Below are 27102 nucleotides of genomic sequence, written 5' to 3' on the forward strand. Positions count from 1 at the left end.
AAGATTTTCCACATTTATCCATGCTGGCTGAAATCTATGATATTTATTTTTTCACTTATACAAAATAAAAAGTTAAAGAAAATCGACTACGCAAACAAACGAGATTCTGCTACTGGGCATGCGTATTACAATACCCATGTGCTGATGGCCATAAACATTGTACAGCGGGAAGATGAAAGGAACAAAATAGTAGAAGTTTCAATAGATCAATTCCAATAAAACCAGTACAGCACAAACGAAAGAGCTAAACGTAAAAGTAAGATCTTCCTTACTGATTGCTCGCAGCTTAAAAAATACCTGAATTTATGCCAAGTTAGTAAACATAAGCACAAGGAAACCTAAACTGCAAAAGTCAAACAGCCAAAAATAAGTCATATATTCACACAGATGTATCTATATCAGAACATTCGACATGTCAAGTTCATTTATAGCTATGATGAGGATAGTAATACCCTTAACCATCAGGCGTCTTAATGGTTACTTTCACCTATCATTAGCATCAAATTGGTTAAAAATTGTATCATTATGTGTCAAAATATTCTTCGTCTGGTTCATCAGAGGTCTCAAATCATTATCGTTAACGTGATTTGTTGAAATCTGTTGATTTTTTTATCGGCTGAAACAAAGTGTACACACTTAATGATCATCAATAGGATTTGAAAAATATGGCTGTGTTGACACCATAAATTGATAATTGCAGAAAAATCTACTATGAGTACAGACTAACTGATGCATCAAGAAACTATTTAAGAAATAGCAGTACCTAATTATACAAAAGTTACATGTAGTCTATGTTTCGAAAAACTAAGAACTTACATGGATTTTGATGTTCGTTTTTTTCCAATATGCAGAAAATAGCAAAATAAACAAACACACAAGTTTCATTTGATACATTTTTTTGTACATCACCGTCCACTAAATTACACAGTTTCAATCACCTTTAACTTGTTTGGAGATGTCTATTGTCTATTTAAATCAATACTACTCACAACATTGATTTTATGAAGGTAGCTTCTCAAAATGTTCCCCAAGTTAGTTTATTTTTGAACCTTCTGCAGGAGTGAACAAAAAATAATAGCAAAACCCTGAAAAGTTTATTATTTTCTGAAACATAAATACATTTCAAATTTCATTATCTATGTCCTGCCTTGCCTTAACACTTCCCTAGGTGCACAGGTTTTTATGTACTCAGAATAAAATTTTTGGTGGAAATATGGCAATATTACCAGAAAGATTATGACTATCTCTTGAATTGATACTGTTCCCATTTCAGGCATTTGTACTTACATTGTACCATCTGTCACATTTCCAACTACTTAATCAATAATATTCCATTTACCCTGAAGCAAATAAGAACTGAAGACATATTTCTTTTTAGAATCGCATGACAATTAATTGTATTCAATTCGTCCATATAAAAATAGCATGACACAGACATGTAACTCGTTATTCTATTCACAATTTACTGTAACTTATCATAAATTCTGCCATTTTTCTACATGCAGTATTCGTAAAATACTGTTATTACAATATTTACAATTACGCTTTGATCAATGGCAAATATTACATTACTTTATAAAAATATGACCTGTCTTCTTTTCCAAAAATACTCTCTGACTCATTCAAATCTTTCATTCGGATGTTATAAACATGCAATCTGAAGAGAATTTTCTCGAAAATAGGAAAGTTGACCAAATCTATTAATTTGTGTGGAAATGTTAATAAAGAAGAAAGTGCAACTTACTAGTCATGTCTAGAAAACTGCAAAGCTGAATATAGTCAATATACAATCTGTAATATCATACATGTGATTCTTCTGGCGGGAGTCAAAATCTCCCGCTATTAAGACCCTCTTCCGTCCCTCCCGTTAAAATTTGAAATCTTCCGCTTTTTGAAAATGTCAATCTCGCTTTTCAGTAGAAATTTTTGTTTACAAATTGTTACTGACAGAGAAAAAGTCTGAGAAACTCAAAATTGATATCGGAAAAGTCAGAGAAAAACGGAAGTTTCCTTCAATTGTTTTGATGTGAAACGGTAAATAGCCGACTATGGTGACCCTAATGACTTGACCACACATATGGAGACGGCAAACCCACCAGAAAGCTCACAACTCTATCAATGCAACACCACTGTTCAGTAGTGGTACCAAAATTGACAATGTAGTTTAAGCAGAGATACTTTTTACCAACTATATATGATGGCTGATCACTTTATTTTGAACTTTACATATAAAAAATTAATATTTAAAAACCCCTTATCTTCTATTTCTTTCAAGTAAAAATGTCTATGGAGTTATAGAATCATTAACAAAAAAGGAAAATATGCAGTTTAAACACCAAAAAACCATTGCGTACGTCGATAAAAAATCTCCAGTTATGAGGCCCAAACTCCAGCTGAAAATTTCCAAATCTCCAGTTGTGGCTTGACAACTCTGTCACATGTCTGTAATATATATGGTAAACTTGATAAACAAAATAGACAACTTTCACTGACCTGTGTCCAGGTAAAATTCTGACCACAGTATGCGGTACTCATAGGAAAACTCAACTAAGAACCAATCAAAACAAGAGTTCAGTTACAACCTCCATGAATATGTATGAGTAACATTACTCAATACGTAAATTATATACTAAATCAAGTCATAATCGATAAATATCCTTTAGTAAAACTACTTTGCAAGAGTGAAATAATTAAACTAAAAAACTATATAAGAATTTGATAAGTAGATTTTTAATATAAATCAATGATTTCAAAAGTGAAAATTACATAATTTAAGAAGCATGAAAAATCGCTCTGCTACATATACATTTGTTATAAAATCTACATCTCTGGCATCATCAGTATTAATATTCCTTTGTATTGATTTCAGATGTCTACAGAAGAAAATAAGACTGTCCAGACATCAGGAGATGTAAAACCACCATGTACCACAACAAATCCTGTATCCTCTACTCCATCAAGTACATTGACATCATCATCCGTCACAACACCCAAAACACCATCATCACAGTCATTGGTAGGTTGATAGGTCATACTGTCCGACTCTTTTCTGCTTGTTAAATGATTGTAAAAATTCTTTTGATGTTGAAATACAGTCACAATACCTAAAACACCATCATCACAGTCATTGGTAGGTCGTGATAGATACAAATATATGCTGTCCGACTCTTTTCTGCTTGTTAAATGATTGTACAAATTCTTTTGATGTTGAAATACAGTCACAATACCTAAAACACCATCATCACAGTCCTTGGTAGGTTGTAATAGATACAAATATATGCTGTCTAACTCTTTTCTGCTTGTTAAATGATTGTAAAAATTCTTTTGATGTTGAAATACAGTCACAACACCCAAAACACCATCATCACAGTCATTGGTAGGTTGATACGTAGTGATAGATACAAATATATGCTGTCCAACTCTTTTCTGCTTGTTAAATGATTGTACAAATTCTTTTGATTTTGAAATACAGTCACAACACCCAAAACACCATCATCGCAGTCATTGGTAGGTTGATACGTAGTGATAGATACAAATATATGCTGTCGGACTCTTTTCTGCTTGTTAAATGATTGTACAACTTCTTTTGATGTTGAAATAAAGTCACAACACCCAAAACACCATCATCACAGTCATTGGTAGGTCCATAGGTAGTGATAGATACAAATATATGCTGTGCGACTCTTTTCTGCTTGTTAAATGATTGTACAACTTCTTTTGATGCTGAAATAAAGTCACAACACCCAAAACACCATCATCACAGTCATTGGTAGGTCCATAGGTTGTACTGTCTGACTCTTTTCTGCTTGTTAAATGATTGGACAAATTTCTTTGATGTTGAAATACAGTCACAACACCTAAAACACCATCAACATAGTCATTGGTAGGTCTTGACAGATACAAATAAAGGCTGTCTGACTCTTTTCTGATTGTTTAAAGGTTGAATCAATACTTTTGATGTTGAAATAAAAAAAAAATCAACAGACCAACAAAGGCAAATAAAAAGAAATTTCACATTTTTTCACTGACTTCCATGGCACTGCCCAAAAAACTGTTTCTTGTCTTGAAGATAATGATGTTTTGGCAAATTTACTTGCACTGAGAAGATTTAAATGATTATAAATAACTGACAGTATTGATAGGAAAAAAATAAGATTCACATTTTAATGTGGATTCAGGGAGCATGTTGAATTTTAAAAGTTATTATTAGAAATCTGGTCTAAATGTCAGAGACCCCTAGATATTGAAGTCAGCTACTTGCTAGGCCTTAAATTAAATGGCATTTGTTTGGCATTGCCACCCGACCCACTGAAAAACTTGCCGCCTGAATAATTTAATTGGTGTTTCAAAATTTGTATTTTTTTGTGTTAACCAAAAGAAATTTGAAAACTGCCAGAATTTTGATTATATCCATGGATTTTGTCTCCAGGCTTAACTTTTTTCAAATCATGATCTTTAAAGTGATTTTTATACACTGTATTCATTTAGATGACATAGATTAAAAAAAAAGTCTGCCAAAAAAAGTAAAAAAGACAGGCAGTGGATAGCATCCCCTCATGCTCCAGTCAAGGGAGAGGAACTCTTTTGTAAAGAACCATGTATTCCCAGAATGATATATTAATCAGTAATTTATATTTTTATATTTCCAGAAACCTAATTACACATTAAAATTCACCATGGCAGGCCATACAAAAGCAGTTTCATCAGTAAAATTCAGTCCAAGTGGAGAATGGCTAGCTAGTTCCTGTATGTATTGTCTTTTTGTTGTTGCATTTAGTGAATCTTTGTCATCATTGTAGATATTAAAATCAACATTTCAATGAAAGATTTTTTTAAAAATCCCCAGCATGGTCTCTATTAATTATGAAAAACCAATGTATTGTACCAGGTTCAGTAGTAGCGGGAATACTGGTTTACCTCCACAACTTTTCATTCTTGCGAATTCAGTCCTATTAAATTTTGTATTATTTTCCTCAGAATCCCCAATCTAAAAGCTTTTTAAAATTTAAATTCAAGCTCCATGTGGCCATATCATTGCATATTAAACTGTGTTGCGTCATCACAGTCATTGCCAATCTACTTTCTATTTACTGAATATATATATATTCCAACTCAATGGCTGTATATGAGTTTTTTCTCACATTTTTCCTTAAAAAAATTAATTGATTTAAGATTCCAGAAATTAGTTATTCAGCTTCATGTACAAACACTGTATGGTAATCATGTTGTACAGTGTGATGTGTTTTCTCATCCATACTTCATCAACCATCGGCTTTACCAAATACGTTTTAGAGTATCAACTTGCAAACCATTCACAACAACTATAGCTATAATTGAAATTAATGTGAATATTTTATTTAGGCAAACATTTGATATTAATCATCTTTCAAAGCTGATGAACAAATATCTGCATGAATGTAGTGACTCTATTTTGAATTTTCTGTAAGAAAGGCAAAATTGTTTAAACCTATATATAAAAAGCATTTTTCTATGTTAACCTAATGAACTAATTGAAAGATCTTTTCTATTACCTTAGCTGCTGACAAACTTATAAAGATATGGGGAGCTTATGACGGGAAATTTGAAAAGACTATTAGTGGCCATAAATTAGTAAGTAGTATGAAAGATTTTTTCAAAAACATAAAAAAAAATTGTTTGAAAGGCGCTTTAAAAACAGATATATTACTCACTCTAGCTTAAGTTTGTCTCATCAAATTTCATAAAAATCTTGCACAATGCTAAGAATCATAACTCACAGACAGTTTGAAATTGGGTTGTTTGTTATATATACCATGTACAATATACAGTTCTAGAGTTGTGTCCCTTTTAAACTTATTTGTCTTTGATTATAATTTTTGTGCACAAATAATACACAGAACCTGAAATACCCCAAATATTTCTACATCAGACTGCCAACAACCACCTTCTCGGAGAAAATAGACAACATGCAAAACACATGGTCCAGATCATCTTTCTTAGTACAGACTCAAATCTGGTGGAATTATCATCATATTAACAGGAAAATAAACATCAGTTGATGTATTGCTTTTGCTAGTGTGTGATATATGCAGGTAAAATCTAAACATTTTTCCCCAAACCCTACATTTCTTGCTGAGGAATGGATTGGTATATTTTTTTAAGCTTTACCACAAAAGTCAATAATTTAAATACTGAACACTGATTAAATAAGTTTTAAAGTTTTGCATTCTGAACTATGTATGCTTGGAAGGGGGGGGTATTGAATTTACTAATGTTTAAGATAAATGCAATTTTATTCTGCCTGATTATTATTTTTATTTGTAGGGTATTTCAGATGTGGCTTGGTCGAATGATAGCAGAATACTAGTTAGTGCATCTGACGATAAAACATTAAAAATTTGGGATTTTGCTACTGTAAGTTGACTAAATATTAGTTATAGGGTAGCATCTTCTCAAGCGTATTTACAAATATTAGTTATAGGGTAGCATCTTCTCAAGTGTATTTACAAATATTAGTTATAGGGTAGCATCTTCTCAAGTGTATTTACAAATATTAGTTATAGGGTAGCATCTCCTCAAGTGTATTTACAAATATTAGTTATAGGGTAGCATCTTCTCAAGTGTATTTACAAATATTAGTTATAGGGTAGCATCTTCTCAAGTGTATTTACAAATATAAGTTATAGGGTAGCATCTTCTCAAGTGTATTTACAAATATTAGTTATAGGGTAGCATCTTCTCAACTGTATTTACAAATATTAGTTATAGGGTAGCATCTTCCCAAGTGTATTTACAAATATTAGTTATAGGGTAGCATCTTCTCAACTGTATTTACAAATATTAGTTATAGGGTAGCATCTTCTCAAGTGTATTTACAAATATAAGTTATAGGGTAGCATCTTCTCAACTGTATTTACAAATATTAGTTATAGGGTAGCATCTTCTCAACTGTATTTACAAATATTAGTTATAGGGTAGCATCTTCTCAAGTGTATTTACAAACTAAATATTAGTTATAGGGTAGCATCTTCTCAAGTGTATTTACAAATATTAGTTATAGGGTAGCATCTTCTCAAGTGTATTTACAAATATTAGTTATAGGGTAGCATCTCCTCAAGTGTATTTACAAATATTAGTTATAGGGTAGTATCTTCTCAATGGTATTTACAAATATTAGTTATAGGGTAGCATCTTCTCAAGTGTATTTACAAATATTAGTTATAGGGTAGCATCTTCTCAAGTGTATTTACAAATATTAGTTATAGGGTAGCATCTTCTCAAGTGTATTTACAAATATTAGTTATAGGGTAGCATCTTCTCAAGTGTATTTACAAATATTATTTATAGGGTAGCATCTTCTCAAGTGTATTTACAAATATTAGTTATAGGGTAGCATCTTCTCAACTGTATTTACAAATATTAGTTATAGGGTAGCATCTTCTCAAGTGTATTTACAAATATTAGTTATAGGGTAGCATCTTCTCAAGTGTATTTACAAACATTAGTTATAGGGTAGCATCTTCTCAAGTGTATTTACAAATATTAGTTATAGGGTAGCATCTTCTCAAGTGTATTTACAAATATAAGTTATAGGGTAGCATCTTCTCAAGTGTATTTACAAACTCTTTCAAGTCTAATTTGCACAGTGTGTTAGAACTAAGGACTGCTTTAACACCATAATTCTTTTAAATGTATTTTCCTGATAAAAATCATTATGTTCTTTGTTGCAATCTTCATCCAGAGTAAAATCCTAGTCTCTAATGGGAAAAACTATTATCATTATAAATTACTTTATCTGTAACATACTTTGAATTAAATGAACTGCTCTAACTAAAAACACATTATAATAATTTGATAATTGTGTTGCCTTCAGGCAAATCCCCATTATTTATTATTGTCTCTTGATGTAGATAATTTATCAATTATTTAATGAATTATAATTTTATTGTACTTTGCAGGGGAAATGTATGAAGACATTGAAAGGGCACAGTAATTACGTATTTTGTTGTAATTTTAATCCACAGTCAAATCTTATTGTATCTGGTTCAGTAAGTAAAGATAATTTGTAATCCATTGTTATTTATTCTATAGATTTTGGTTGAAGTTACAGAAATCCTCATTCTTTAGATTGATTGAAAATATGGAAAATTAATGTTGCACCTCTCCCATATTACCATATTTCACCACTTCCTTTTCATTGGTTTCTTTAGACATTTCTGATTTAGCTAAGCGACCAAAACAGGCTACTGTGAATTACCTCATCATTTAGACGACTCAGACATTTGTCCTTATAACCATTGAATAAAAAGAATGCTATGCACTTTTAACTCTTTGAAGATATATGTCTTAATGCAAGGCAAAATTTCTGACTCAAAAACCAACAAAATCATTCTTTTTTAGCAATACCATTTCAAACCACTTGTCACTGTGCTTATAGAACTTGCTACACTGAAAAAATCATTTGCTTGTTCGTCTTGAATAGGCATGAAATACTGACATAGGGAATAGGCATGAAGTACTGACATAGGATGTTACAAGAGTTTTTTCTGTGCCTAGATACATGTAACAAAGAAAATTACCTTTTTTCTCAAAAAATCATATCAATCAATCGATCTATTTGAATTACATCGTAACAAAATTGGAAACAGAAATATAATGATGTCAGGTTTTGAAAGATATGTTGATATCTATTGTTAGATTGTTCATAAAACTTACAATCATTACAATTTGAGATCTGTATATGATCAATTTGTTTAATTGTTTTTCACAGTTTGATGAAAGTGTAAGGATATGGGATGTAAAAACAGGAAAATGCTTGAAAACACTGCCGGCTCACTCAGATCCTGTTACTGCAGTAAGTTGACTAGATAACATAGCCAATACAAATTAAGGTTTTTACTGGACACTGTCCGAATAGTGATATAACTTAATTACATATTTCAATCGCTTAAATGGTTTGAACAGTTGTCTTAAGAACTTAATTAATATATCCTATTCATACAATATTGAATTTGAAAGAATTTAATTTCGAAATATTTTGTTTTCTTTGGAAAGAGCATGAAATGTTTAACTCTTAGATTTGATCAACTATATCAACTGTACATTTTCTTGATGAAATAAAGACATCATTGATCATTTTAAATTTTGTAATTGAAAGAAACACTAATAAAGAAGTAGAAGTTAAAGTAAAACAATATACCATAGTCTTAACAGATATATTTTACTAAATTATTTGTCCTGTCTGTTGTTGTGATCATGAGTGTTTGATTTTAACATTTTGAGTTCTTTAAAAACTTCAACCAATCTACTGTAAATTTAAGATATGCATTGAAAATGTGTGATTACTGAGTAAAATTTGATGAACTAGATCCCTGTATCTATAAGCACTTGTCTATATTGTTGTATCTTAACTTAGTTTATATACTTGTAGGTACATTTTAATAGAGATGGTTCATTAATAGTTTCAAGTAGTTATGATGGTTTGTGGTAAGTTTTGCATTTATAAATATTTTACCATACTCTTGATCAAAGTGAAGGAGAAAGTTGTTCAGAAATAATGTTTTGAAAAGTGTGCAATGAAATTTGTTTCTTCCATTTGAGGCTTCTGAATGCAGTGAATTATAGACTACTATCTACCAAATAATTTACAGTTCTTAAAAAATATTAAATGACAAAAACTAGTAGTAGTAATTGTATAAATCCTTGTACAGAAAAATGTTGTTTCAGTGTCAAGGAAGGATAACATTTTTTCTGCAATATGTTTTATTTTCATATGAATTGAGTGCAGTGACACTAAAGAATGCATCACAATATATTTATATTATGTGAGACAAACACAAAGTAACAGATATCCTTGTAAACTTTTGAAAAAAAGAATATTTGTAGAGGTATTTTTATATATGATAGATAAAAATAAATGTGCTGTTTTTGTTATGATTTTAAATAATCTACTGTAAATTCAGAAATTATTGCGTGCACTTATTATTGCGATTTTGTCATTTTACACTTGAATGCGATTTTAATTTTTACGATTTTGAGAAAAGTCATGCTTAATTCAGTTACAATATTACTAAATGCGAGTTTTAATTATTGCGTTTACAACTCAGTCGCATTATTCGCAATAATAAAAACCTCGCAATAATTTCTGAATTTACAGTATATTGTTTACACACAGTTTAAATGGCCTTAAGATCATTGATGATTTATGTATTGTAAAAATATGATATGAAAATCTATTTTCAGTCGAATATGGGACACAGCATCAGGCCAATGTTTAAAAACATTGATAGGTAAGTTAGATTTTATTGTTAAATATTTTTTTTTTTAAATGCTCGGTTGACAATTAAAGAAAATAATGAATTTTAGGTGAGAAGTTAAAAGTAATTTTATGCTCAAACTAATACTCTGATGCTGTTGTTTTTCTGTAAGATTTTGATGATTATTCCTTTCATCTTGTGTAAAATATTCAATAGTCCAAAATTAGGAATAGATTGTTTTATTCAAGGAGACCAAGACCAGTTAAAACATTAAGGAATCTTCTTCAATTAAAAGACTATGATGTAAAAGCAAATTCACAACAGGACCTCTCAGATTTGGATTTTATCTACAAGCTTTGGAAATTCATATTAAAATAATTTCTTATATTGACTAAATAGACATCTGGTTTTAACATTCAAGATATTTTGTAATGCCTCTCATTTTCAATATGATGTATTCAGTAGGTAAACTTATTTCACCTTTGATGATATTACTCAATTGAAACCTTATTTTTTGGCTTATTTTCTACTGACAGGAAAAATTGTGATCCTCAAATTTGAGGTATTTATGTTTGCATTGTTTTTCATTGCTAGATGATGATAATCCACCTGTGTCATTTGTCAAATTTTCACCCAATGGAAAGTACATTTTAGCAGCAACATTAGACAAGTAAGTAAAACAAATTATAGAAATCACTCACGACTTTCCTAACATAATAAAATTTCGAAATTTTCTATTGTATGAAAATTTGAAGGGTATGCATAGATGCCAACCATTACGATTTTTGCGTAGTTTTTCTGATTTTGCGATAAAAACTACGCTATTACGGTCAAAGTCCAATAGTTACGGATTACCAATAATCGCTGTTCAATTTTGTAAAACACGGATTTTTATCATTACTTTCCCGTCCTGGTCCGGTATTTAGAAAACGCCAATGTAATGCTTCCGGTTTCTCGGGAGTTATCAACCTATTGTTGAGTAACTAACTGACTTCCGAAGAGGCAAACTTGCATTTATGAAGTAGCTTTCCACCTTTCCCTACTTCTCCTTGACAAAACGAAAATGTATGAGTCGAGAACATCTGAACATTAAATGAATGGAATACATACTACAGACAACATGTTAAACTACAAATTTCGTGCACATCACTTTGCAACCACCTGACAGTAATTTTTATTGGTAAATGCACGTTTATGAATGATTACTGAAAACTTTTCAAAAATACGGAAAATTTGATAGTTTGTTACTGATTGTGTCAAAAGGGGGTTGGCATCTATGGGTATGTCATTAACATGATTGTTAATTTTTTACACAACCCCAAAAAATTGGTCCACATTGAGGTCTAATGGGTCTAAAACTGAACATTATTTGATTTCATCAAAAATTGAATTCTTGGGGTTCTATGCTATGCTGAATCAAACCATGTATTTAGATTTTGAATATAGGACCATAATAAATGTCCAATTTAAAAATTTTAAGTTTTTAAGTTTAAGTTCTTAGACCACATTCATTCGGTGTCTGAAACCTATATTGTATCAACTATTTAATCATAATCCAAATTCAGAACTGTATCAAGCTTAAATGTTGTGTCTATACTTGCCCCAACTGTTCAGGGTTCAACCTCTGCAGTCGTATAAAGCTTCGCCCTGAAGAGCCTCTGGTTATCAAATAAAATGTGTATAATAGTTATTATAAATTTAATATAGTGTACACAATTGCAGTTATATTTATTTGAATACAGTATATGTTGAAACAGTCTCTCTGTTTTTTTTATTTTTAAGATTTCTAAAGCTTTTCATATGCCAATTTAAAGTTTTCATGAAGTGAACATTGTTCACTGATATAACTTATTACTTTTTCAGCACATTAAAATTATGGGACTACAGCAAAGGAAAGGTAAGTTGATTCATTAGCTTTTAGATGAAAATTGAGACCACATTATTTTAAGGTTTATTAAGGGAACACATTTTTGTTTTAATAAAATTGAGAATGGAAATGGGGAATGTATCAAAGAGACAACAACTCGACCATAGAAAAAACAACAGCAGAAGGTCACCAACAGGTCTTCAATGTAACGAGAAATTCCCGACTGACCTATGTGGAAGAAATTGCTGAAACAAGATTTGAGAAATCGGCTTAAAGTGAGATAAGCCAATGGTACACCTCATTTTCATGAGGATCATTTGACTACAACCCCAAGTAATGGTTCACTACTGGAAAATTTTGCATAGTTTGATTACTTTGATAAAAAAAAAATGTCTGGTAAACAGTGAAATTAACATTTTAATAATATGAAAAAACAAAGAATTCACTGTTTTGTAAGTTTGCATTTTCAATGTTCACACAAGTTCAGAAATTGAGGAGGAGTAGAAAATTCAAAACAGTATAACTGATAAAAAATTAAGAATAAAAGGGATAATTTCTGTAAAATGTAGACTTGAGTAAATATCCAACCAAGTTTCACAACAATTGGCTGAATGGTTCTTCATATGTCACATGGAGAAAATTTTAAAAAAGATCCTGCCTGGCTTCTTTTCATAATTTTTTATTTTAGTAAAACCACCTAAAAGTCATGAACATTTATGTGTAACTTATGATCGATTATATAAAACCTCATAAAACTATTTATTTGTCAGAATATTAGAGACTGTTATACAAAAGTGATTTACTGTTGCCAGGTATGTTATTCAAATGTATTTGTTATCTCTTTTCAGTGTTTGAAAACATATACCGGTCATAAAAATGAGAAATACTGTATATTTGCAAACTTTTCTGTAACAGGAGGAAAGGTATGTTTTTTTTCTGGTTTCAGCATATTAAATACTTCCTTATATATATTATGTAACCAATTTTTTTTATGTAAGATGTGTCACACTCACCTATTCAAATTATTTGTGTGTTGTTAGCATAGCTGTAAAGGCATAAAAGAATATATATCTTCTTTTCTATTGAGTCATACTTATTATAATCAAGATTCAAGAGCCCCAATATGTAGCACTAAATTCTTGATTATTCTTGATTATTATTCACAAATCAATTGTATTTGAAGATTAATTTCTTTAATAAGTTTAAAGTTTTTATAAGAATAAATAACTCATTTAAAGTGTAATAGATATTACTCGTTCTTAATTATCATAATCTAGGAGTTTTATTACATGATCAATTAAAAAAGTATTGCTCATTAACTGTCAAAAAAGTGCTCTATTAACATCGGATAAAAATTAAAAACATTCAGGTCAAATATATTCAAATGTGTTTTCATCCCTTTAATTGACCAAAGACTAGCAACAAAATTGTATGTCCCCATTTGGAAGTAACACTGTTTAACTGTTAAGTGCCAAACCATATTTCATACTTTATTTCCTGAGACCTATAAATTTCTTCATAATATATTTTGAAGATGCTCCCTTTAATGATATGTATCAATGCCATTGCCAAAAGGGATATCAATACAATTTCAATTTTTTGGAAAAATCACATTAAAACTGATTATCCCCCTTTCTACCCCATTTTGAATGCTACACAATTTTGAATACTACACAATTAACAAATTTCCACTAGAAACATACATACCAGGTGTGTTCTTCAACTATCATTTTATAAATAGAACCCACAATTAGTGTCTTGTATACTCTTACTCTGTAAATTTGAATTTTAATTTGATCACTTTCCCTTAACATCAGGGCTTTTCCAGAATTTATTGTATGAAGGGGGGAAGAGGAAGGCACTTATATTACAATTTGATAGGTGGTAGTTATTTAAGAAAGATTGCTTGAACATTTAATTATCCAATATAAAATGTATGCATGGTGGGGTCAAATAAAAAGTGCCTCCTTCCCCACATATGTTTATTTTTGGAACAGCCCTCTCTAATTTAGCAAACATTTGACCAACGTCTGTAATATTTTAGTAACTTAATATAAGGGCTATTCCAGAAAAAAATGTAGGAGGGGGGGGGGGGGGAGAGTGGAAGGCACATTGTATTAATAATACATGGGTGATGGGTATCAGAGCATCTTTTTCACACTATAATGCACTATAATTCTCAATTACAATTGTCTGGGTGGTGGGTGCTGAGTGCTGACAAAAACTTCCTGTGTTTTTTATTCTCATGTTTTTTTTTAACTTTTTTAGTGGATAGTATCTGGTTCAGAAGACAATACAGTATTTATATGGAATTTACAGACAAAAGAAATTGTACAGAAATTACAGGGTCACACAGGTACTATTTTTAAGATTTATGACAGCTGATTTGATTGCAACTCTTAGAATGTACTAGAACACACCCGCGAAATCGCGGGCATTCAGAGCGTATTTGAAAGGATGTAAAGTGTTGTAGGAAGAATTTTGTAAAAGATTTAATGACTTGAGAATTTCAGGAAAAGTATCAAAAGTCATAGGTACTTGGGGACAGGAATATTTTTTTTTAACCCTCCTCCTTTATTTCCAAAATTCCCATTTTTTGTTTTTTATTAATTTCATTATGAACGTAGTACTTCATTTAGTGTACATGTATTATGAACATTCCAGTCAGGAGCCTGTAATTCAGTGGTTCAGTGATATTTGTTTTTCATTCATTTTTTGTACACAAATAAGGCTGTTAGTTTTCTCATTTGAATTGTTTTACATTGTCATTTTGGGGCCTTTTATATCAGACTATGCAGTATCGGCTTTTGCTTATTGTTGAAGGCCGTAAGGTGTCCTTTAAATGTTAATTTTGGTGTCATTTTGGTCTTTTGTGGAGAGCTGTCTCATTGGCATTCATACCACATCTTCGTTTTTGTAAAACATTTAGTGACTTGAGAATATCAGAAAAAGTATCAACAGTCATAGGTAATTTGGGACAGGATAATTGTTTTTCTAGCCCCGCTCCTCCTTTTCCACAAAAAAATCCTTTTTTTTTTTTTTGTTCTCTATTATTTTAATGACACATGAATAATTTAAGCGCTTATCTGTATATTATGAACATTCATTAAAGGGGGTCGGGGCAGAGGCGGATTTAGGGGACCCGCCACCCCCTCCCCCCCCCCCCCCCCCCCCCTTTTTTCTGGAAAATAAATGGTTGCTTATATGGGAAAATTTCTGGATCCGTCACTGCGGAGGGGCCCTGATCCCAATATCCCGGGCTTAAAAACATGAAATCCCGAGGATCTGAATTTGTTATACAAATTAAATATCTCGACATCCCGAAATTCGAAAAAAGAAATCCTGGATCCCGAAATGGTCAATCCTGAAATTTCGATCTTAAAAACACCCGTTCCAGACGTCCCGAAAGTGTATTTTCTTTTTAGTCAATTCTCAGTTGAATAATTGATCCACAGCAGTCATTAATATATATTATTCAGACCCTCATTATTAAATAAACCCTGTGACTGCCGTGGATAGTAAACTTGAAAACGATATCAGACAGAAAATACACTTTATTCGTAGTATATGTATTTGTTTCAAAGTAAAAAGAAAAACGCAAACCGGAGGTCTAATCTGACTTAAATTTCGTCCAATGACGGATATAAGACAGAAAAGAAAATACACTGTATTCGTAGTATTAATGTATGTTCAAAGTATACAGAAAAACGCTTTGTTTCAAAGTAAAAAGAAAAAAGCAAACTGGAGGTCTAATCTGACTTAAATTTCGTCCAATGACGGATATAAGACAGAAAATACACTGTATTCGTAGTATTAATGTATGTTCAAAGTATACAGAAAAACGCTTTGTTTCAAAGTAAAAAGAAAAAAGCAAACTGGAGGTCTAATCCGACTTAAATTTCGTCCAATGACGGATATAAGACAGAAAATACACTGTATTCGTAGTATTAATGTATGTTCAAAGTATACAGAAAAACGCAAACCGGAAGTCTAATCTGATTTAAAATTTGGCACAATGACGGAAACATATCCGGAAGTCTTTTTTCTCGTTTTTCACCCAAAATAACTCAATCTGAATAATCATATGAATGGATGACAAATGCGATTATGCACTGTACCCATAGGACACAGAGGCATGATGATTAATATATTGTGGAAAGAAGAGAAGCGACACCCAAAATGAGGTCTTCTCGTTTAATAGTATAGATAATTAGCAGATAACTGTATTGCATTACAAGCTCTGTCATCAATTCTAAATTGTTTTTAGTAAATTTCCATTTTAATAATATTCAAAAGTTTTGTATACCATATATTATTATGACTCAATGGTTATCTCTATAAAATGTATTTATTTAGCTATAAAACTATTAAACTACAATAAGTTTTTAACCGGATTTTTTTGACAAAAATGTCGGTTATTCATTTGGGGATGGTCGGGTGGGGGGGGGGGGGGGGGGGGGGGGGCGGCAATTACATGTTGTCTGTGCATTAACTCATGAACCGTTCAACCAAAGCTTTTGAAATTTTAATATGTTGTTACTGACAACTAAATGAAGGTCAAGTTCAAGAATGGCGATTTTGACTTTTACCGTTCAGGAGTTATGGTTCTTGAAAGAATGAAAAATGGAGTGTCCGTGCATTTTCGCATGAACTGTTCTACCAAAGCTTCCCAAATTTTAATATGTTACTGGTGACAAGATGGAGGTCAAATTCAATAATGAGGATTTTGACTTTTACCGTTCAGGAGTTATGGTTCTTGAAAGATCGTAAAAGGGTGTTTCCATTCACGTTGTTGCATTTACTCACTAACCATTCAATCTAAGCTTTTCAAATTTTAATATGTTGATACTGATGACAAAATGGAGGTCAAATTTGATATTGATGATTTTCACTTTCACTAATCATCAGTAATGGTTCTTGTGATGTTGCCAGGACACAAATAAATGTTAATAAATCCGGTTTGCTGTCGTTGTGACAGCCTCTTGTTACTTTTTTATGTAAAAATAAGCTTAAAAAATTAAATAACCCAGTATTGCTCTTTATAACTGTTTCTAGGAGTATTGCCCGGCCTGTTAAAACCTGGGCCAGGGTTATACTTTGTCAACCCTGCTATAAAATAACAAGCGGTAAAGGTTAAAATTGCACTACTTTATTTTTAGAATATTTGTTTCTTGTTTTTGAATTTGTTTATAAATTTTAAATAAGTAATTTCATTTTGAATGTTAATCTACTGTCTTGTACTTACAGATGTGGTATTGTGTTGTGCCTGTCATCCCACAGAGAACATTATTGCATCGGCAGCTTTAGAAAATGACAAAACAATTAAACTGTGGAAAAGTGATGTGTAGCAAAGATCTGTCAGATTATTATTTATTATTTTATATGTCTTTGTCAAGGCAATGTTTTTATACATGAAATGCAATCATGAGATCTTTACCGGTAGTCATAATATTGTTTGTTCTTTGATTGAATGTCGGTTGTAAATGATGAATTTATTGAAGGATGAGAATTAACTCGATTCTACACTTGGCCCGCCATTCTTGGAACACTCAATAGGATAATGTCTGATGTAAATATTGATTGAATTTCAACTGAAACGCAGCTAAATTTCATCATGGTAATATTGTTGTACCTGTTAACAATAAATGTTGATAACATAGATTTTATACACTAGAGTATCTTAACTTGTAACAGTATGTTTCTCAGGTTTAAATAGACAGAAATATTCTTAGACATGTGTAAGAAATGTAAATGGTGTAATAAATGCTCATTATAGAAGTTGACTTCTAATTAAGTGATATTTGTAGTACAGTAGTATTATTTTGAAGGTGGCAGTAGTTTCAATAGAAGGTATCATTTCATCCTATCCCTTAACATAGGACTCCATTATAGTAGATATATGATGGCAATTAGGTTGCCTTTAAAAAGAAATCAAAGCTTGTTCCACTGTTTAACAAGTTATGATGTTTTTTAACTTTAGAATTTGATTATTTTCAAGTTGTTAATAATAAGGCATCTGTTCTGAATAAATTGTAATTTTGAATCAAAAGATCTCAAAAACTTTAAAAAACATAACTGATGATAGTCTGTAAAAATGGTATTCAGGTCAATTTCAATCATCCATGAACATTTTAAATAAAAAAAAATGGAAATACATATTCACATTACAATATATACCTTAAATATAGTTGACCTACTGCACATCAAAGAAACAAATTAAACCAGGAAAACTTGACGTTGAGCATTGAACCATAAAAATGAGGCCAAGGTCAGACAAACCCTGCCAGACAGACATGTATGTGCACTTTACAAGCATAACATGCTTTTAAAAATATAACTGACTTTTGCATTTATAGTATCTATGAAACAAACTATATAAACCATGAAAACTTTAGATTGACCAATGAACCATGAAAATGAGGTTGTGGTATGATAATGACTAGACAGATATATTAATATTACAACTACTCCATACACAAAAAAAAATAAAGTTGACCTATTGCTAATAGTATTTGAAAAAACAAAACCAAAACACTGTAGAAATGAGGTTAAGGTCAAATAAACAATGCCAGACTGACAAGTACATCATGAAATATCTTCATACACCAAAATTGTTAATTCATTCAAACAGTATTGGAACAGCAGACTAAAACACAAATTTAACTCTTTTTTTTAACCATGAAAATGAGCTTAAGGTCAGGTGCCATCATGGACACTTACACCTTAAAATCATTCCAAATACCACCTTTTGCATACAGTATGGGAAAAAACATCAAAACTCGAAAACTGAACTAGAACCAGTGAACCATGAAAATAAGGTTGAGGTCAGATGACACCTGCCAGTTGAATATGCACACCTTACAATCATCCATATGCCAAAGGAGTAAGGGCAATAAGGCCCTTATTTGGCCCAAAAATTACTGCAAATTTTAAAGTTATCATACATATTCTTAAATAACTGAAAACTTGTCTAAGGTATAAGGTACTTAGAAAAACAAAACAAATTTGACATCGAACTAGTTACCATGGCAACAAATCATAACCTAATTTGCATATTTTGTTAAATTTTGTGATTTTACTTGATTTTTCATCAAATTTTAGATGTACTTTATACTGAAAAAGTAAGTGCGCACACAAGAAACAACTTTATATTTGGTGAAATAATGCCAACAGTTATAATAAAGCTTTTGTTAAATTATTTTGTTGTTTCTTGGCTGCGCAGGATGTTTCCACAACGGAAATAAAGTCAGAAACTGCATAAATTCTGTATTTTTCATCATTTTTGTGAAAATAGTACATATTGTGACGTCATCAGATAAAAATCTTTGTTTTTCATTTATATTTCTTGACCCTATGCATTTCTAAACATTATGTGTCAATTTGAAATAGTTATCAAACATTTCATTTTCTTGGGCCAAAACTAGGTCTTAATGCCCCTACTCCTTTAGGATTTTAGTATCCGAGATGTGGAATTTACCACAAAAACTTAACCTTATTCACTAATCCATGAAATGAGTTTGAAGTTGAGAACAATGGACATATTACAGACAAACTTCATACCATAAGGTATCTATATACAAAGGTTGAAGTATTCTACCTTCTATAATGTTGACCCAATGCCTCCACCACCGGATCACTGTATTCTTTTGTCGAGCATTCTGCCTAAGAAGTCGCAGGCTTGGCAAAAACTTGTAGATAGAAAAAACTTAAAAAAGATGACTAGAACAAAAAGATCCTCATGGTCAAAGGGTCATTGTGAGCAATTGCTATCACATGGCCTTCTTATGTCCTCCATCTTAATCTGGTTAACTTTTTACATAAGTACTTGGCCAAACAGAACCAAGTATTGCCACTTTCATCCTCATCAAACAGGCTCTATTGGAATCTTAATTTTAAAAAGTGTCCTCTGATTAATCCTGGTAAGTTGGCAACCAATATGGCCCCCAATTCCAAAATCAGATCATTAAGGCTAATATTATCTATAATCTTGTAAACCATTATGGAAAAATCCTAACATGACAACTTAGATATACTAGGAAGATGTGGTGTGAGTGCCAATGAGACAACTTTCCATCCAAGTCACAATTTATAAAAACAAACCATTATAGGTCAATGTGCTGCCTTCAACACATGGAGCCTAGGCTCACACCTATTTTATTCTACCATATAGTGACCGCCTTCAACAAATTGAAGATCATGTCACAGGAGGAAACTTACAAGACATAGATTGAAAAAAAATGTACAATTTTTTTTAAAATATGAAAAATAAAAAATATAGCAAGCTGTAAACTTACCTACATAGACCAAAACTGTTAAAAGAGCTCCTTCAATTATTGTGTTGACCATTTATTTACGATTTTGTCTTATATCGTGAAAAGTAAAATAGAAGGAGTGAAATTTATTAGCAAAAGTACTCAGTAAAATACAGAATATGGCCGAAATTGTCAGTTACCTCGTTGCAAATAAAACAAATAGTAATGAACTTTATACAGCAAAAATTATTAGAAAGACCAAAAATAATCCTGTAGGCCAACGAGGTCGAAATTGTTCGTCAATTCCACTAGAATTTTATGTCTTTGGTTCCACGCAGGAATTATTGCTCCAGAATGAAGATTTTTTACAAATTTTAGTAATTGCCCATAAATATTTTGAGAACTGTAAAAGATAAGATAGCAACAATGATCAGCAGTTCAAGATCTTATAAAAGAGGGACACAAGATACCAGAGGGACAGTCAAACTCATAAATCGAAAATAAACTGACAACGCCATGGCTAAAAGTGAAAAAGACAAACAATAGTACACATGACACAACATAGAAAACTAAATAATAAGCAACACGAACCCAACCAAAAACTAGGGGTTATCTTAGGTGCTCCGGAAGGGTAAGCATATCCTGCTCCACATGCGGCACCCGTAGTGTTGCTAATGTTATAACAAAGCCGGTAAATAGTCTAATTCGGAAGGTCATATTCATGAAAGGGAAGGGAATTGTAGTTACGACGTAAGGAACATATCCGATATCATCCGTGAAACAGTAATTCCATAACGGTCAACCAACTCGTGATCAGTGTCCGTAAAATTTACTAAGGGATGATTTCAACATCACCATTTGGAACTCTTGGTTGAATAGATTCCTTGTGAACAGCAACACTTTATCAAAAAATTCACAATAGGAAATACAAGCACTGGAATATCGTAATAATTGGGAGATATGCACCCCGTATGCAGCCAATAATACTTCATCAATTTGAAGAAATAAGGAGCTAAACGATCGAGCGGCGAAAGAAAATCGACTCAATTACATGAAAAGGAAAACGGACGACGCTGGCACCAAGAGCAATTGGAAAGCTGAAATCATCTCTTTTGTCGTAAAGTTTTGTTTTCCACCGACCCTCATTGTCAAGATATGTCGGAGAATGATCATCGTGGAGATGCGACACAGACAATTTATTTTGAGTCTCTAATTTGCTGAAACTACAAATGATCAGGATAAACTGAAAGTAAAAAGCAATAAAATATAGAACTCGTTTTATATACTAACAGAATCCGAGTTTGGTAGTTTTGATGCAATTAGAATGAGTAAACAGGATCAGCAAAATCGACTCTACAAAAACTTGAGCTAAATAAGTAGATTAACATTACCAAAATTGTAAGTCGACTCGGTACTAGAGTTATTGCCCTGAATTGATTTTTTAAACAGATTTAAGGGTTTTTATCCAAGACATTAAAAACCATTATAGGTACGTACTTGAACTTTGAATAGCAACTATGATAAGCAACACAAGATCTACAAATAAATCAATAGAAATGAAATTGTCAGTCCACTCCTTACAAGATCTGTGATCCCTAAATCAATGCAATTAACCCTGCTAACTGACATTAAGGCACAGTGCGAGCTGTTGCGACCAATCAGTGTTTTTATTTAGTTGAAAAAGAGGCGGGAAATACCAAGCGTACATTCAAAGTAAGTAAAAATTCGATAACAACCCAAGAAAAGGGGTCGGACAAAAATCTTCTCTGAAACCTCTAAGCCCTGTATTATACATTACATTACATTATACATTACATTACATTACATTACATTACATTACATTACATTACATCACATTACATCACATAACATTACATTATGCATTACATTACATTATACATTGCATTACACTAAATTACATTACATTACATTATGCATTACATTGCATTGTGTTGTATTGTAAATGCATTGTATTGTATTGTTGTATTGCATTATATTGTATTGTACATGTATTTATAAAACGAATGATAATAATTAATTTATTTAAGAGTTACATAATGATTGTCATAAAACATCTAGACTATCAATTTGATGTATTTACACATTTATATAAACAATCAATAATCTACAAATCTGACTTATGATACGATAACACTTAATAATCAAAGCGCGAAAGCGCTGTAAAGGCAGTTAATTACAGGTTGTGTGTATTTCTAGTCCAGTTATATCATTATCTTTCATAGAACAGAGGTGGTTTGTAGAATTTAAGATTTAGAGTTCTTTTGTATCTAGTTCACCTATATCTAGTCTTCTGTTTACAGTATATTTTCTGTGCCTCCCATGAAATGCATTTTTAGCCATGGCCTTGTCAGTTTGCTTTAAATTTATGAGTTTGACTGTCCCTTTGGTGTCTTTCGTCCCTCTTCTTTAGACATAATATAAGAACTTTTCCTTTTCAATATAAATAGACTATTTTTAATTATTGATTGTATACACATATTTTATGACTCCCATAAAAAATAGTTCACAAAGATTGACTAGTCTCTGTACTGTGTGTATAGCAAGGACATCAAGTAACATAATGGTAAATGTACATAGTAACATGTCAACTTTTTTGATGACCATACCTGTCAACTGTCAGTATTTGCAAGGTATTTCCCCCATCGAGCTAAAGGCTCCCAAATGGAAATTTTGTGAGAGCAATTTTGTCGACTATTTTAAGGAAAACAATTAATTCAACAATGGCTATGAGCTTGTTAATGCACGAAGAAGCCAAAAACCACATTGGAATATATTTGAAGGGAATCCATGACAAATCGCCCCACTTTTTCACTAACTCGCCTCACTTTAAAAACAAGAGTGCACACACTGAAATGTCTCGCCTTCTTTACTAATCATTGATATTCTGTTGATAGTCCTAATAAAAAAGCGTTATTACAACTGTCACATAATCTTAACATAAACCAAGAAAACTAAACATTGACCTTTGAACCATGAAAATGAGGTCAAGGTCAGATAAACCATGCCAGGTAGGCATGTACAGCTTACAATTCTTCCATACAACAAATAATATTGACTAATTGCTTATAGTTTAAGAAAAACAGACCAAAACACAAAAGCTTAACACTGAGCAATGAACCGTAAAAAATGAGATCAAGGTCAAATAAAACCTGTGCGACTGACATGTAAATCATGAAATATTTCCATACACCAAATATAGTTGACCTATTGCATAAAGTATTAGAAAAAAAGGCCAAAACTCAAGAACTTAACTTAAACCACTGAACCATGAAAATGAGGTCAAGTTCATATGACACCTACCAGGTAGACCTGTACACCTTACAACCATGCCATACACAAAATATAGGAGACCTATTGCAAACAGTATAAGAAAAACAGACCAAAATACAAATCTTAACTATAACCACTAAACCATGAAAATGAGGTCAAGGTCAGATGACACCTGCAAGTTGGACATGTACACCTTACAGTGCTTCCATACACCGAACATACTAGACCTATTGCTTATAGTATCTCAGATATGGACTTGACCACCAAAACTTAACCTTGTTTGCTGATCCATGAAATGAGGTCGAGGTCAAGTGAAAACTTGCAAGGTACGCACATACCAAATATAGTTATCCAATTACTTACATGTATAATAAGAGAGAATTTAACATTACAAAAAATTTTAACTTTTTTTTCAAGTAGTCACTGAACCATGAAAATGAGGTCAAGGACATTGGACATGTGACTGACGGAATCTTCGTAACATGAGGCAGCCATATACAAAGTATGAAGCATCCAGGACTCCCACCTTCTAAAATATAAAGCTTTTAAGAACTGAGCTAACATCGCCGCAGCCGTATCACTATCCCTGTCGAGCTTTCTGCGACAAAAGTCGCAGACTCGACAAAAAAACTGCCCCAACCTGGATTACCAAATCACCCCACTTGTGAACTGTGTTAAATCCCTTTAATATTACTCCTGCCAACTGGTCCCATCTAATGGAAATGGGTGAAATCTAGATAAATATATTATTAACCAGGATGAATTAAGTAATGCCAACTCGCCCCACTTATGGAAAAAGATGTTATTCCATTGAATATAAGTTAAATTCCTTATATTGCATTTTGATACATTTAACTGGTTACTTTTCAATTGTTATGCAAATAACTAAGCTTCAAAACTTAGTTATTCTTCAACAATCATTTTTTTTTTAGAATTATAATCTCAGTATATATCAATAATAGTAATTAAATTAATTTTCGGTTTGTTTGTATTCTGTGTAGATTAGTTTTCATTAAAGTGGTGCGAGTTTTTATTTTTAATTGTATATATATTAATCTAAATATTACTGTTTTTTTATAAGTAGGGCGAGTTGGCAGGAGTAATATTAAACATGATTTGACCAATTTCACATGTGGGGCGATTTGATAAATCAATTTGTGGCGTTTTTTTTAAAAGTGGGGCGATTAGCCAGTGGGGCAACTTGTCCTGCTTCCATTTGAAGGCCCCCTTGAAGGTTTTGTATGACTATATGGACCATCTTTCACGTAAAACCCCCATGTGCATTTTGAAAAGTTGGCAGATATGTTTCTAACTCCAGGCAAAATCAACCGGTATGAATGAAAAAGAAAATTTCAATTAAGGCTATGTGGCCATAACAGCTGTCTCATTAGCATTTTAACCACTTCCCATATTTGCAATTAAAACAATAGAAGAAAATTATTTAACGCAAAAACAAAACTTGCTTGTAAATATGAAATTCTCTTTTATACGGTATGAGTTTTTCTCATTGTTTGAGATTGTACAGTAGTACCTGTAACTGCTTATACCTATTTCTTATTCACTTTTGCTTGATAAACTCACTAAATATCAAATACATTGTACCACATCTCCTTATTTTTATAAGCATTCCAATAACATGAACAATTGTAATTCAATTCTATATACCAAAGCAAAATGAACTGCACCACTTTCATTCACTAGTATGCATCTTTTGGCAAAATACAAGTTCTTAAATGACACAATATATATTTATTGATAAAAGAATATATTTATTGATAAAAGAATAAAATTTAGTATACAACTCTTTAACAAGTATAAAAAAAGCACAGCTGTGTCATAACTTGTGAAATCTGTGCTGAAAACATAGACATTGGTTTTTGAGTAATTCCATATGTGAAGCTCAACATTAGCTTGTCAGTTGGTGGTGGACAGTTAAATATATAGTTCCTTTCTGTAGGCTAGGATGAATGACTTTTCAGGAAAACCAATTTCACAAATCAAAACTTTCCTCTAGATTTCTCCTACAATATTCATCCAGTTTAGTTCTTTTGTTTTAATTGGACACCGTCCTGATTTTTAATTTTGCAAACCATTCAGTCTCTTGCTTGCAAATGGTGCATGAAAATAGGATGGGTATGGCAGTAGACAAGTCTCTTTAAAGTGGGTTTGTGCCCTGAAAAAAAAGTTTTATAACCAGGGGTGTGGAAATGCTATGCCCGACTCGTACATTTGAACAACCGGACAAGTAATTATTTTTGTCTTGGTTGCCCGTGGACAAGTAAAAAAATACACAAGACAAAGTTCCAATCCAACAAAAACATAAAATTAGTTTCAAAACGTATAGAGATGTTTAATTTATGTAAGAGAAACAAATGTTAAGCAAGTAAAAACATCAATGTTCATGACGATAAATATTACATGATACCGGAAATAGATCGATTACCAAAATAAATAAAATAAGTATGCGAACCCGAGTCGCGTAACATTGCATTGGCTTTGTCTATTGACCCGGGATCGTCGATTAGGTTTTATCCGTCATTTGCCGGAAGTGTCATTTTGGCGGGAAATCATGTACACATACACACGTAGATTGGCTGGTACCCGATCGTAATGTTACACATCACATATATCAAATAGCTAATACCCGGAACGTAGTACCGGAAACCAGGATAAAACGTGGACAACATACAAATTGAAAACGCTTTACGGTTTCTCGTTCATAAACCGAATTCCGCTTTGAATTATAGAAGATGCAATATTAATCATGTTCAGTCGACTTTTCATTGTTATATCAACGTCTGAACTAATTAAAGAATCTTTAGAGATGTCAGATAACACTCGAAATTGACCCGACCTCTTTCCACACGGAATACACATAATGATAGTTTGTAGTCAGGTTGACTGCTTATAATGCAAAATACACACTAATAACAAGTTCTAAAAAACGAACAATACACACTGATCGTTTCTTTAGTCCCCAATGTAAATGAAAGAAACAAAAACCATATTATACCATAAAAAGAAGAGGAGAAATTCGAACATTTCCGGATCTATTTCTGGCCAAAAGACCCCCTGCAAAGATTGCGTATGAAAAGATGAACCTCATGACTTAAAAGTCAGGCCTTAAAGCACTGCCTTTAAAAATGGTGATCATTAAAAGTTTCAAACTCCATCTGTATGAAAAATTTAATAATACATAACAAAAATGTTTGACTACGGTTGTGAACGAACAAATGGGTATTGTTTAAATCTATGGAAGATTTTAAATGTGAATAAATTAATAAATGAAATAACTGAAAATTGGGGTGGCAATCTTCTGCAATGCTATTGGATTATTTGCATAAAAAAGCCCGGTATATTCAAAGTGAAACTCAAAGTACAAAGTAATTGAAAACTAATTTAGTTAGAGTACACACGTTGAGTTAACACTTAACTTAAAATTACTTTTGAATTCATA

At 31.8% G+C, this 27102-nt stretch overlaps 1 protein-coding gene across 2 annotated transcripts; it reads left to right on the top strand.

Annotated features, from left to right (window-relative positions):
* The first annotated feature begins 101 nt into the window (after positions 1–101).
* Positions 102–17880, top strand: LOC134707691 (WD repeat-containing protein 5). Of its 2 annotated transcripts, none has more exons than XM_063567681.1 (14): positions 102–312; positions 2870–3016; positions 4650–4746; positions 5537–5610; positions 6304–6393; positions 7938–8027; positions 8750–8833; positions 9410–9465; positions 10222–10268; positions 10830–10905; positions 12099–12132; positions 12951–13025; positions 14371–14458; positions 17350–17880. In XM_063567681.1, exons 2-14 carry the CDS (start codon positions 2870–2872, stop codon positions 17448–17450), a joined length of 1059 nt encoding a protein of 352 aa, XP_063423751.1. In that variant the 5' UTR covers positions 102–312; the 3' UTR covers positions 17451–17880. The 2 variants fall into 2 exon arrangements, with proteins under 2 accessions (XP_063423751.1, XP_063423750.1); XM_063567680.1 differs by having other exon boundaries at positions 102–256.
* The last annotated feature ends 9222 nt before the right edge of the window (positions 17881–27102 follow it).

The sequence above is a fragment of the Mytilus trossulus genome, chromosome 2 (assembly GCF_036588685.1).
Source record: "Mytilus trossulus isolate FHL-02 chromosome 2, PNRI_Mtr1.1.1.hap1, whole genome shotgun sequence".
Taxonomy (NCBI): domain Eukaryota; kingdom Metazoa; phylum Mollusca; class Bivalvia; order Mytilida; family Mytilidae; genus Mytilus; species Mytilus trossulus.